Raw genomic sequence first — 14,886 nt, forward strand, 5'->3', positions numbered from 1 at the left:
TCAGTCATTCCAGGCCTAAATGACACAGTACCTAGAGAAAGAAGAAAATCTCTCTTCTAGTGTAAACTTTATAGGTGTTACGTAAATGATTACCATGAACTCCCAAACAGACTTCATACCCCATTCCTCCACAATCAGGTCTGAAAGGTGTGCCCAGTCATTGGCTTATATTAATTACTGAATGAAATGTATGGGCAAAGGAAGAAGGTAATCGTTACAGAGCCAAATTGAATTCCTTTTTTTTTTTTTGCAGAGCCAGGGATGGCGCCCAGGGCTTCACACATGTTAGGCAAGCATTCTACTACTAAGCTACATCCACAGCCCTGCCAAGTGATATTTCTATACTAGTTTTGTTGGTTTTATTCAGGAGAAGCAATGGAAAATTAGAGAGTTGATTTCAGAATGAAGGTAGGTAAAACCTATGAGAAAGAAAGAAGAAATTGAAGATGCTAGTGAGCCAGAGTACTTTCAATTAAGCCCAATGTGACAGAGGAACTGAATGTAGGAAATGGCTGGTCAACTAGAAAAACGTGGAAAGACCAAAACCAGGTGTTAATGGTTAAGAGAGAAAAGGGAAATAAAAAAACTGAAAGGTCAGAGACTGAAATTTTGGAATTGAAGGTTTGAATATAGAACAACTACAGATGAAAACAAATCTAAAGTGCAGAAACTGATTGCTAAATAGAGTGATTTGAAGGTCACTGTAAAATGGGAAATTCACTAGCAAAGAATAAGGATGCAGTAGTCAATGAATTGCTGACTTAAACTTTGAATTACTAAGGATGATAGCAAGAATCACATGTAATGAAACAAGCTGAGAGGAAGTCAGTGCTAAAATTCTTGAAAAATTTGGAGATGTAATGGGGAAGAAAAATGGCAGTAAGGAACAATGGGAAAAGAATGTTCTAATCACACTATTATGATTTTTATGTTAGTTGTCCCCAAAAGCCAAAGTGTGAGACAATGTAAGAAGGTTTAGAGGAGAAATGATTGGGTTATAACATGCTTAACCCAATCAGTGAATTAATCACATGATGGGATTAATTGAGTGGTAACTGAATGCAGGTAGGGTGCGGCTGGAGGAGGTGGGGCATTGGCTAGTGTGTCTTTTGGACATATATGTGTATCTGGCAAGTGGAGATCTCTCTACTTCCTGATCATCATATGAGTTGCTTCCCTCCACCACATTCTTCCGCCATGGTGTTCTGCCTCACCTCAAGTCCAGAGGAATGGAGCCACCTGTCTATGGATGGAGACCTCTTAAACCATGAGCCCTCAAATAAACTTTTCCTCATCTACAATTGTGCTGGTGGGGTCTTTTAGTCACAGTGGCAAAAAAGCTGACTGAAACAGACAAATCCAACTTCCAAACAGGGACAAAAGAAAGATTACAGACAAGAGGCCTGAAAATGGTTGTGTGAAGCCAGAAGAATAATACAGTCTAAAAATGATACTGTCTGGCAATTACTGGATGACAAGACAACTCCTGAAGACCAGACCACAAAATATAGAAAGATGTCTTAATTTTACCAAAAGGTAAATAGGAAGTTTTTTTTTTTAATGTTATTATTATTTGCACATGAAAAAAATGCAGAAAATAGGGCTGGGGAGATAGCTCAGTTGGTAGAGTGCTCGCCTCACAAGCACAAGGCCCTGGGTTCAATCCCCAGCACCGAAAAAAAAAAAAAATGCAGAAAATGTCAGTACTCTGTCCTTTCTTGAATTGCATATGACAGGATGGCATATAAACTAAAAAAGGATTGTATCTCAGCATTGATTCTTCTTAAACTATTTTAAAAATTCAGATTTTACATGTCAGCCTATATTAGATATAACTTTTTTTTCTCAGCAGGAGGGAAATAAGAAAAGATGCCAGTTTAAGATTCCTAAAGCCTAATCAAGCAAAAAGTTCAATACATAGTCAAGGCAATAATTCTGCCAATTTAGCAGGAAAAAAAAAGAAAATGGAGAAAAGAATACCTAGGAAACCATACCTGTGCTTAAAATAATAATAATAATAATAATGAAAGAACTTAGAGATATTCAAAAAAGCATATACTAGGATCAAAGTGTGAATTTTTCATTTATCATTTTCAATGCATTTATAAAAACCAACTATTTCAAGTAGCACTTTAAAAGAAAAAGAGAAAAATAAAACAACTAGATGACTTATATCTATACAATTTTGGGTCTCAAAATAAATGTTCATCTGCATATTCCTAAAGTACACTGTGATTCCATGATGTCAAAATATCAATATCACTATCCTTCAAAGAGAGAATACAACTTGATCTTTCTGGTTTATTCTAAAATGACATGCTGTTTATTTGATATTACATATCCTCCAATAATCAAGTAGTTCTGTAATTCCTTACCAAGTTTCCAGAAATGTAAAAGCAAGGAGAGTAAAAAAATCAGAACAATTAGAAGAAAATAAAAGCAGTTAGCTTTTTAATATTTTTTAAGTGACAAACCTTAAAGCAGAAAATAAATTATGCTACAAAATGAGAAAAGAATATAAGCATAGAATCATTTTTCAAATATAAAGATTATATCATTTGACCATATAAAGTGGGTCAGGAAGGCTATGTATAACTAATTTATTCTTTAAACCACAGATACTATGTTATAAAGTAGTATCGTTTTTATTTCAATATAAACTTCCAAATACACCATGGAGTCACCTTTTGAAAGGAACTGGCCAAAAAAATAGTGGATTGTAGTACTTGTGCCTTAAGGTAATATAGTGATTTTACTAGGAATTCAATATTTCTTGCTGGGTATGGTGGCACACACTTGTTGCTACTAGCTATTCAGGTGGCCAAGGCAGGAGAATAGCATTCAAGGTCAACCTGGGTAATTTAATGAGACCCTATCTCAGAAGTAAAAATAAGAAGAATCAGGGTGTAGCTCAGTGGTAGAGCTTGCTTCCATGAATGACGTCCTGGGTTCAATCCCAAAGACCATCGATAAAAGTTAAATATTCCATAGAATCAATATTTAGTTAGATGTTTTTTAAAATACTTTATTCCAAAATTATTTACCACATATCACTACATCACAGATTTATAGATTTACTAGACACTTGAATCCACAATGAAACATTTCTTACCCTTTCTTCGTTGATTAACCATTGCTCTATGACATGCTACATTAATTTTTAAGGCTTTTAAAGAAGAAATTACAATGCCTGCTGTGATAATTGTGATACTATCCTAACTGTAGCAATCACTTTAAAACTACTTCTTTGCTTATCATTAGCAATGCTAAGTGAGAAAAATAATTATATCAGGAGTATTCTGAGAAATGATTGTTTAACTATTTTTAATATTCTGAAAATTCAATCTAGAAAACTCTCAGCACCTTACCATGAATTAGGACACTGTCTGATGACATTGGTCCTTCTCAATTTCCTCTAATTAAGTAAAATCCCCAGATGATTCTCAATCAAATCTCCTCAACCACTCCACTCTCTAGTTACTTCCCTTACAGTTGAACTCACCAAACCAGTTGCCAGACCAGCCTAACAACAGAAAAATCAAGGTTGAGCAACTTCCTGGGATCAAACCAGTTTGGATTCAAATCTGAGCTTAAGATCTGCTTTATCTCAGGGCAACCTGTCACTCAGTATGTGTCAAATGAAAAGCTCTCCACAATGAGTGCAAAGTGATGGCTCCCTCCATCTTCTATATGACTGAGAAACTCCCATGTAAAAGATAAAACATCTTTTCCATGATGTCTCCTCTGAAATAAGCATCTGTCACTCTTAAGTTCTGTCAATTGTCCTATGAAAAGGACATAATCACAGAGTCTTGAAGAGACTTGTGATGTGATAACACTACTCAGTGAGACTGTCAATGTCACTCATTTAACTAAACCTATAATGACCACTGCCAAGAAGTAGCCCTGTAGTCACTTCTGCTATTTAAAATGCTTCTTTATAATCAAATCTCAAGTTGAAATATACAAATAGATTTTAAAACATGTGAACTGAGGGAAAAGTCATATGAAAAGTTAAGAGAGATTTAGAGATTTTCATCCATTTTAATATTAGAATACTGAAGAATAATTCATCTTAGGGAATTTAAAGCTAAACTGAGATAGAGGGTGGATCTCCTTTAATGGCTAACTCTGTAAAGCCCTGAATGTTTAACTATTAAAGAGGCTTTTAAAAAATAAATAAACTGAATAACTTTTTGCCTTGAAACAGACAGAACATTAAAGCTTTTTTTTCAAGGACATACTAATATATTGTATGCACACCATGGCACTGAAATGTCAAAGGACAGATGAATGATTGGTTAGTTACAGCAAAAATCATTCCTGAGGAATTGGTTTTTATACCTGATTATTCTTCTCTGTCAGATGATCAAGAGTTTCAGATTGTTTCTCCAATGCTCGCTCTAATTTCTTATGCTTAAGCTTCCATTGCCTAATGGATTCTTGAGCTTTCAATTTGAGGTACTCTTTCCTCTTCTCTGCCTCCTCTCGCAGGGTCTCTGATTGTTGGAAGTCACTGAGGTACTGCTCCGCCTGCTTGGTGGCATCCTCTGCATGTTGAGTCAGCTCTGAGATCTGGAGGTTGGCCTCTCTACGGTCAGTCTCACATATCTCAAAGTGATTCTGGATCTCCTTGAGTTGATCCAACATCTGTAGTTGTTGTTTTTCCCTGTTCTCCAACTCACGTGTTAAATTCTAGGAATAAAGCATATGAAACATTAAAAGTACATTCTTGTCAAAACTGGATGTGTAACATATAATCAAATGAGAATCTCTAATGTCACTGAAATGGAAATCAGTATTGAATTTTGTTAGCAATCAATTTGAGTCCTTTTCTCAGTGTTTTATAATCCCATTAGCTGGGAATAATTTTTATTGAAATATTACCTCTTTTTTAGACTATTTTCCAAAAAGGTAAAATATATATATTTTTTTTCAATTTCACTAAAGTAGCAGGCACTGTTGAGAAAAACAATGTGTGTTATTTTAGTAAAAACCTAGTATATTGTTAAACTGAAGAAAATGTCAGTGATTTAAAACATGTCAGATTATTAGAAGGTTATTAGAAGCAATCATGTTACATTTCACTTTCTGGCAGCACATAAAATTTTACTATAATAAAATAAAAATCAGTAACAATAAAATGAGCATTGATGACAGAAGTATCTGTACAGATGCCACTACATTTAAAAGTTTGAAAGATTCCCTGTAAAGTGTTTATAGATAGGTTATTTCCAGCTAAACTGACATAAGTTGAAATACTTACCTCAAGCTGACATGAACTGCAGTATAGATTTGTAAACAGACAATTTAAATTTGAGATATTTCTCTAATCAAGAAAAAATCTTAAAATCTAGCTTTCCTAAAACAAGAGTGGTCATTAATATATTTGGAAATTATACAAAATTATCATGATTAAAACATATTTTAATGTGAGAATAAATGTCTGTTTTAAGTTCAAAAATGAGAAGATACTGCTTTTATAGAAGTAAAAGAATGTTATTAACATTAGCATTCGGCCACAATTCCAAAGCATTGTAAGGAAATGACAAATTCAAAAGTCAAATGTTTACAGTGTGTCACATGAGCTATCCCACCCAACAGTGAGTTTCAAAATACCCAGAACAACAAAAGTAACATTAAAAGGTCATGTGTTCAAATAAAAATGGGCTCAAAAGGTTAACATGATGCTATGGTACAATAAGTATCACCTACACAGTACTAAGGTCCTGACAAATGAACAAACTAGGAAATTTACAAAATTATCCTGGTGCAACTGCAGAATATCATCCACAATCTGTGGCTCAAATAAAGTTAAATACAATTTCCCCATGATTAAAGTCATGGTTTGACATTACGGCAAAATGTTTTTTTTTTTTAAATAATGCCTTGAAAACAAGGCTCATTTCTGATCAACATGTTTGCATTTGCTCAGTTGCTAAATTCAATGCAGACTGGAAGAGATGAGTCACTCCTTTGTCCACCCAAACAAAACAGTAAACTGAGAACCGTGCACTTGTTTGTGTGGAAAATTCTAAAATGAGATCAGAAAATCCTAGTGATTGTGGTTTACCTTTTGCCCTTTTTCTAAAAGTTTTACTCATATTGTAGAAATCAACTTAATTAACAAGGGACAACTGAGTGATTCCACATCAAAAGAGCTGAATTATTATTAATAATCAGATGGAGCTGATTATTATTAATTTTTTTTGCAACAAATAATTAGAAGGAGGATAATTATACCCACTATCAGGTTAAGAGGCTAAGACAATATTGTGAGTTGAATAAACAATAAATTTAGTCTGCATTGTACTAAGGTACTGACAAATGAACAGACTAGAATCATTCACAAAGTTCTTCTAGCCCAATGGCAAAAGTTTTATGTTTCAATTCCATTAGCCCTGATCACTGGCTCAGACTCATGATTTATAGAAAAATTAATGGACACAGTTTTAATATCAAAGGAGTTAACAATCAAACTGGGGATTTATTTATACCAACGACTAAATTACAAAAGTAGGTAGTACTAAGTACTAAAACATGACAGAGTTACCTGAAGAGGTCTGTTTTCCACAGGGTGATAAGAAAGGGTCTCTCTTAGGAAGTGTTGTACAAGCTGAGATCTAAATGATAAATAGGAACTAGCAATAATAATATAAGTACTACTAAAATATTCTGAGCACCTGAATTGTGCAAGATTGAACAAATACTTTATCTAAACTATCTCCATTCAATCTTGGCATAAAACTAAGGCACACCACTATCATCCCCATTGTAGTAAGCAACCAATGCTTGATGCCATTAAAAACTTGCCCAGTATCACCTAACTAAAGTGAGAGAAGCAGGTTAGGACCTACATAATTAGACTCCAGAGTTCATGTTTTCAACTTCCAGCTTCTCATATGACCCTAACTCCATGCCTCTTTAGTCACCTACTCCCAAAATTTATCTATGTTTTTGTCAGAACTGCTGCCTTTAAGACAGAAGGTCCTTCCCTCAGCCTCCATTTCTGGCTTTATCTATCAGTCTAACCAGTTCTTTCACTCTTTCCCTGTCTCTCCACCAAGGAGATGGCCAAACCCTCAACATTCCTTTAAACCCTGGGTTCTCTAAACCAATCTACCTATTCTTTGACTTTTTAGTGACTCTCTTGCTCACATCTCAAACTCCTTTTCTAAACTGTTCATTCACCCCAAATGTGAACAACAAAACCAAAACTCTGAGTGAACTGAAAGGATTTCATAATTCCTCCCTCAGATTACCTCAGGTTACTTTTAAGAAAAATCACACCAGTGGGACAGTTCCGTGACCCCACACAGAGAGCCAGATCATCTGAGTCCAGAATTAGTACATATTTTAATGTGAGAATGAGCATTGATGAACATGTGAAATTCCTCCACATGACATTATTCAGTTCACACAACCACCATTCCAAAATGTCTCACCTCATATTCCAACATTATTTCCCTCACTTTTAGTATGTAATGGAGCTCCTCCTTTTGAGGTAAAATTTGGGGCAGTTAATGCAGGACACCCCAAAAATGCTCTAACTGTACCTTTCTGGAACTTAAACAGCTCATCTGTCCTTCTCTCCAGCATCTGAGGGAAAGAGCTCTTTCCTCCTTAGGCAAATTAACTTGTCTCTGCTCTTCCCTTCTACATCCATTAAAGACTTCACTAATTCAATCACATCTTCTTTTCCATGTCTTAAACCTCTCTTTTCCTACTGAATTATTCTACTCTATAGTAATGCTATGTTCATCTTAAAAAAATAACAGAAATTTTAAAAATAAAAATTAAAAAATGAAATAATTAAACTCAGTTTTACATTATCTTCTAACCAGCCTCCTGTACCCTTCATCTCTTCAAGCCAAACTCCTGGAAAGAGCAGTCCACACTTGATGCCCACAAAATCTTATTTCCAAATCATTTAGTTTGCTGTATCAGTTTTCCATCCTACCATACAATTAAAACAGCTCTCATTAAGATTCCTAAAGATCTTGTATAGATAAATACAATGGACTCTAAAATTCTTTCCTTTCCAGTTTCCTTATAGTATGTGACACTTAAATTTCGTCTTGATCGCTATTTTTTTTGGGGGGGAGCGGGTACCGGGGATTGAACCCAGGGGCACTCGACCACTGAGCCACATCCCCAACCCTATTTTGTATTTTATTTAGAAACAGGGTCTCACTGAGCTGCTTAGGGCCTTGCTTTTGCTGAGGTTGCCTTTGAACAACTGATCCTCCTGAGCTGCTGGGATTACAGGCATGTACCACCGCATGCCTAATTATAACACTTATAATATCACTTCTCACTAGTTCTCCATTTTCTTCCCATCCTTTCATTATCTCCTTTACTGGGTCTTTTCTAACATTTAGCTTTCAAATATAACTAACTCCTCCTGTTCCAATATTAAACATCATTCTAGCTACATAATAACCTTTGTATATTAATAGTCTTAATTCAGAAGTCAGAACTCCTAAACTCCAGACTTGTAAGTATCTGTTAAATGACTTTCTACACATAGAAGTCCCACAAGCATCTTACATTTAGCAGGCCAAAAAGTGAACATCTCTGATGTCCAACTCAAAACAAAATACAGTCCTACCAAAATAATGGGAAAGTCTCTCTGAGGAAGGAAAGGTAGAAATGAGGTGGAATTATATATTTAAATAGTGAGGACAATAATCACAGAACAGAAAGAGGAAATGAATAAGAGATAGATGTCTAAAAATGATAAACAGATATAAGATTAAAGTTAGATTGTCTTAAATTTATAATGAACTCAAGAGTTACAAAATTCTTTGGATTCCTTTAGCAATTCTTTTGAAACTTAAAGCAAAATAAATTCAATGTTATTTGTTTCGCTGTAATTAAAGAGCAATATTAATAGCCTCAGGATTAATATATATAAGCCCGAATCTTAAGCATATAAATACTTTTATTCTTCCACTTAAAAATTGCAGACTTTCACATCAACATGCATATACAATAATTCACCTGTGAGTGTAAATGAACAGAAAAAGGTATTATATTGTAAACAAATATTGTTCTCCCTATGGACAGAAAAGCAAGTGTGAATTTCAACTGGAAAAACTCTCATCGGTCTTTATTATGCTTCAGGTAAAATCTGTCATAGAATTCCCTCCTATATTCATCTGCTAAAGATCCTATTCTGCCATTGTTTTGGCATTTTCTTTAATCCCTCCTCATCAACTAACAACTAGAAAAATCTCATTATAATTATAATATACATTTTTCCTCCAAAGGATTATACTATAAAACCTTAATAAAAAATTTCCCATATACACACACACACACACACACACACACACACACACTTATGTAGAGTATAAAAGAACAATCCACAGAAAAATGCTTTCAAGGTGTTTATAGAAATATTAAAGCATATTTGCTAATATTTAACAGTAAATATTAGTAGCTTCTTCATGTATTACATGAAAAACTAAGTAGAGAATTTTCTTATCTATTGCATAATTTTTCTTTCTTAAAATATTTATTTTTACTTTACATAGTTTTTTTTAGAAAATTAAGATACTATATTATTTAGAACAGCTTTATTTTACTGAAAAATAAATAAAAAGCACGGAGAGTTATCATTACTTCCGTGACCTTTATTTTTAACTCATAATGTCAACTACTACGCATTGCTGGATACATCTTCTACCTAGGAAAACTTTTTATATTTAGATGATATAAAATTATCTCAGTCCCTAAAGCACAATGTTTAAACTGTATAGCACTTAAATCCCATTTTAGTGTTAGAAGATCCTGCCAGTGTCACCTCCAAGGGTTGCAGCCTGTAGCTGGCATGCCATATTCTGTTCCACTACTAATGAGGGGCAAGATACACATCTTAATGGAGGGCTGTACCCTCCAGTATCACACCAGACCCCAGCAGCTTCACTGCCAATTTCCTCTTTCCAGGCTGAAGAATGAAATTCACAAGCAATGGAAGGTAAGAGTGAAAGGAGTAGAGTTTATTCATCTGAGAAGAAACGAACAGAACTCTCTCAAGGCAAGAGGGACCCAGTAATAGGTTGCTGCTTGGTGTGCTCGTCTAGGAGTTTATATAGCTCTTGGGCCAACACTATTAGTTCAAATTTATACAAATTAGGTTTTGGAAAAGTATCAACCCTACTGGTGCACATTTATGCTAATCAGGTGTTCAAAAGTATCAGATCTTGAAAAGTATCAGATCTTAGAAAGCATTAATGGTATTCGTTAGCCCTGCAATCTCCATTTGGGTCTCACCTACTTCCATTTTTTCATTGCTCATCCAGCAGGCCACAGTGGGGTGACAGGTCAGTGCACCCTGATGTACCGCCCCTCAGGCCCCCACCCACATGGAAAGTTCTTGGGCAGCCGTGACCCCAAGCTCACTGCAGTTGCTCTTGCTGGTCCTGGCTACTCCTTGTCTACTCCAGGCTACTCCTTGTCTACTCTGGGACAAGGGCTTGGTTACAATAAGCTAGGCCCTGAGGAAAGAGCTGCAAGGGAAACAGTGATTGCACAGAAGAGAAGGGGCATCAATATTATCAGCTAGTGCAAACAGGAGTTAAACTAGTAAATTCAGAAGAAACTATGTAGTAAGACCTCACAAAGGAAAAAGATAAAATAAGGGCAGAAGAGATAAAGTAAAATGTAAAGAAGAAAAAAGATTTGGTCACTGATGCAAAGAAAATGAGCATTCATGAACAACAACAACAAAAAAATCATGGGCAAGAGTCACAGAATGGGCTACTAGTGGCTGTTTATGAAGAGTAATAGTTCAACTGGGCTAAAAAGAAATTGGAAATTAAGATCAGAAATTGAGTTAAGGGGATGCTGAAATCCACTTTAAGCTTTCAAAGGTTTTCCAACATGATCAGATATGTGTACCTGAGGAAGATTAATCACCATTATGCTAACACTAGGATATTAAAATATTATGGCAACATTAAAAATAATTGAAGATCATCATTTTAAAGCAGGTATGGACTTTTAGAACCAATTCATTTCTTGTCTGAATTCAATATCAGCAATCAAATTCAATGGAGCTGGCTTATATAGATAAAAAGAACTGTGGCACTTGAGAGCGAAAAGAACGCACGTACTTGTCAGTTTTTCCGAGGAAAATACAGTGCACTTCCATTCAATCCAATAAACATTTACTTCACTCAGCTTGGATAAGCTGCTGAGATATAAAGAATACGACAGGATAGTTCTACATTTTGCTGCTCCAGAGAACCATACAGCAGAATAGGGAAGACAGATACTTAACAGATTCTTAACAAATGTGATACATATAAGCAATTCTTTCTTTTCCATTTCCACTCATGCCTTTCTTCCCAATTTATACCGCTTGGTCTACACTGACATTTCCCTCCTCCAGGCCTTTACCCGATTACCTGGTGTTTTGTAACAATAAGGTTTTCTTCAACACAAGAGTCCTGAGCTAACAGTAGGTGGTGGCTAAGGAAACAATAGAAGATAATTCAAGAATTGCTAGTGAAAGTATTTAAGAGAAAGTGAGGAAAGGATAGAAGTGGAAAAAAGAGAAAAATTAGTGCCTATTCCAGGCACTTCCAGAAGTCAAACAGTTTCCAGCATCACTATGGCAAGGTTTTTCATGATCAAAATGTCCACATTATTGGTATTGGTGGGGGGAATGGTATTGGTGGGGCAAAGGGCTTCAGAGGTAAACGAGGAAGAGGAAAAATATTGAGTAATTCTCATCAATAAGAAACTTCTCCCAAGTGTTCACAAATAAAGCCTGCTTTAAGGATTCAAACTAATATGACTTTGTAATATTTGGGGGGGGAAGATCCTAATGTAAGAGGTGAGTCAAATGAAAATACAAACCTTTATAAAGTTTCTGTTTACTAATGAAGTTTGTGAAGAGAAAAAGTCATGTGTTAAATTTCTTCAATTTTTCCAGCTTCATAAGATTCAAGAAAGTTCCTTATAAATTCAAGGGGGAATATTAACTACAAATTCTTATTTTAATGTTTAAAGTAGTTAGTCTATCAGTTAAGGATATATCAAATATATGATACATGAGATATGGTTTTATATTTACACATATACATGTAAACTTTTTTTTTTTTTGAGTACTGGGAATTGAACCCAGGGGCACACAACCGCTGAGCCACACCCCCAGCCCTTTTAAAATTTTATTTACATACAGGGTCTGGCTAAGTTGCTTGGAGCTTGCTAAGTTGCTGAGGCTGGCTTTGAACTTGCAATCCTCCTGCCTCAGTCTCCTGAGCCACTGGGATCACAAAATAAAAATGCATAACAAAAATTATGTACATATTAAATTATATTCATTTTATAGAACATAAAAATTTAATTGTTAAATTTTCATTATTATAGTGACAAAGTTTTTATATTTTTGAAACATTCATTTTAAGGATGAATGTTTTGGTTACAAATACTTGGTGAGAACACAATTATTAATGACAATATTCTTCAGAAAAATACATCAAGCAAAATAGAATGACTATTTCAAAATACAGCTTCTAGAGACCCTGTACAATAAAAAGTAGCAACTGTTTGAATACACCAAAATGATACATTAAAACAAAAATGATATTTCAAGCATAGACATATAAAGAGTGGTTCTTTACAAAGGCAAAAGCAGTAACACTAAAGCTAAACAGAATAGGGATAATCTATCCACGATGGGATAAAAATACCATAGAGAGTAAGGTGGATGGCTGACTTTTGAACAGGTAAAAAAATATAATTTCATTTGTATTTTTGTATTTATTGAAATTGAAACTCAAGCTGGGATTGTGGTTCAGTGGTAGAACACTTGCCTAGTATGTGTGAGGCACTGGGTTCAATCCTCAGCACCACATATAAATAAATAAAATAATGGTCCATTGACAACTAAAAAATATTAAAAAAAAAAAAAAAAAAAAGAAAAAGAAATTAAAACTCTCCCATGATGGAAGAACTTTTCACAGTTTTCATGTAACCAGTTAATTACATTTACAGGTAATTTTGTTTTATCTAAACTAAAATGGACAGGAAGCTTTAAAAAAATTACTGTAAAGAAATTACAGAACGTTACTGTTGTGTGCACATGCATTTCTAAATGTGGTATTAGGATTAATATGAATTCAGTCAGCATTCTTGCTAATTTTGGCTTCTGGCTCCTTGCCAGCAAGTTCCTAGAGACATCATTCTGTGCTGTAGTGATTCTACCCCTCTGTGCTAGTCAAGAGGCCTTTGCAGCAGCAGCTTCCCAATCCTTCTTGGAAGCTAGGCAGAGCCATTTCTGCTGATAATATTATAAATACCTAATGCATATAATACCTAGGGCAGTTCTTCCCATACTAAGGGCTAACTGATTTTAAAAGTTTTTCTTTTATTGAATAAACAAAAGAACTAACAGATTTAATAGTATTTCACCTGAAATTCTTGGATTCTCAATTAACACATGCCCCGTTCACATCTGTTGGGAAATTAGCTTGACATATTCTTGCATGTCTTGATGAACTCATTCATTTCAGGATAATTTAGGTGTTTTAGGAACTGATACTGAGAGGACAACTAATCAATTTGCCAGAGTCAAGAGAACTAAGGCAAGCCTCTTTGAATAAAAGAGTTCAAATCAATCAAAGCAAGTCCGGTAGACATGAAATACATCTACATGAAGCTAAATTAGGTCATCACTCACTGAACTCATAGTATATAAAACTCTTCTGAAGAAGTGATTGACTGAAAATAGAATATATACTTAAAAATCTGTACATCATTTTTTTAAAGCTCAAGCAATACGCATATTAACAATCTTTTAAAATTGTCTTTTAAACAAGTTAGGGAGCAAACAAAAATATTATAGAAAAAAATAAATAAAATTATGGGCCATTGTAGTAACCATATCACAAATATTTTGCTTTTAAAAATGTAACCTTCTATTTTCAATCATATTAATTTCAACCACATATACTCTTATCATTTTTTTTACCAAATGAAGCTGAGACTTGCAAAGAACATTAATCCCAAATATTAGATCCCTAAGTCTTACTGATGAAAAATAATTATTTCTCCATGAATCCTATGATAACATAACTGTTTCATATAACTACTTGTACTTTTTAATAAAATATGATACTGAGCTTAAGCAAAGTATAGAAAAATAATGTTCAATTAATTAAATGCATTCATCTCTGTAAAGTAATATAGTAACTTCTGTTTCATTAGCCATGATGGTCACAATATGGACACTTTTAAATACACATTTGTTCAGATTATTTAACTTAAAACGCAAAAGGGCACATAATTAGCATCTAGGCCCAGAAACACCTGAGGGAAATCTGACCCTGGCACATGTATCTCAAAGTACATTTGTGTTTTCTTAATTTTTCTCACACTCTATTAGATTGATAATTTTAGCTCTGCAACTAAAATACTTTGGGAAAAGAAAATGAGTATGCAGAGAATAAAACTATTCTGCTTGAAGCAGATTTGTATTTGAGACTGCTCTTGATTGAAGTGAAACAAACTAGTTGTACATTATGAATGAAAGACAAGAACCTGTGTCTTACCAATACTAATAGAGTAGCAGAGATGACCATGAAAGTTACATAATCCATTTAAAAACATTATATTATTCCTCCTTTCATGACAAATATTGAGGACAAACTAAATGTAACCTAATCTGTAATATCACTGCATTACATCATTACAGAACATTATGGCTTACCTGAAAATTTTCAAATACATTATCTTACATGATATAATAAGACTTTATACTTAGAAGAAATCAAGGTTTCTATTTTTGACATGAGGAGAAAACAGAAACTAAGGGAAGCTAAATGAGATAAAAGAGCTCTTCTTTGTGTTTTTAAAGTACATATCAGTTCAAAC

The 14,886-nt window shown here is 34.3% G+C and overlaps 1 protein-coding gene across 7 annotated transcripts in view; it reads right to left on the bottom strand.

Moving 5' to 3' along the window:
- The window catches only part of Cep128 (centrosomal protein 128), a 418,908-nt gene that overhangs the window by 286,953 nt on the left and 117,069 nt on the right, over positions 1 to 14,886 (bottom strand). For all 7 annotated transcript variants that reach the window (XM_047541495.1, XM_047541492.1, XM_047541498.1 and 4 more), the window contains one exon: positions 4,345 to 4,695. In XM_047541495.1, coding sequence (XP_047397451.1) covers positions 4,345 to 4,695 — 351 coding nt within the window. The remainder of the gene's footprint in view (positions 1 to 4,344; positions 4,696 to 14,886) is intronic.

This window comes from Sciurus carolinensis, chromosome 2 (assembly GCF_902686445.1).
Source record: "Sciurus carolinensis chromosome 2, mSciCar1.2, whole genome shotgun sequence".
Lineage (NCBI taxonomy): Eukaryota > Metazoa > Chordata > Mammalia > Rodentia > Sciuridae > Sciurus > Sciurus carolinensis.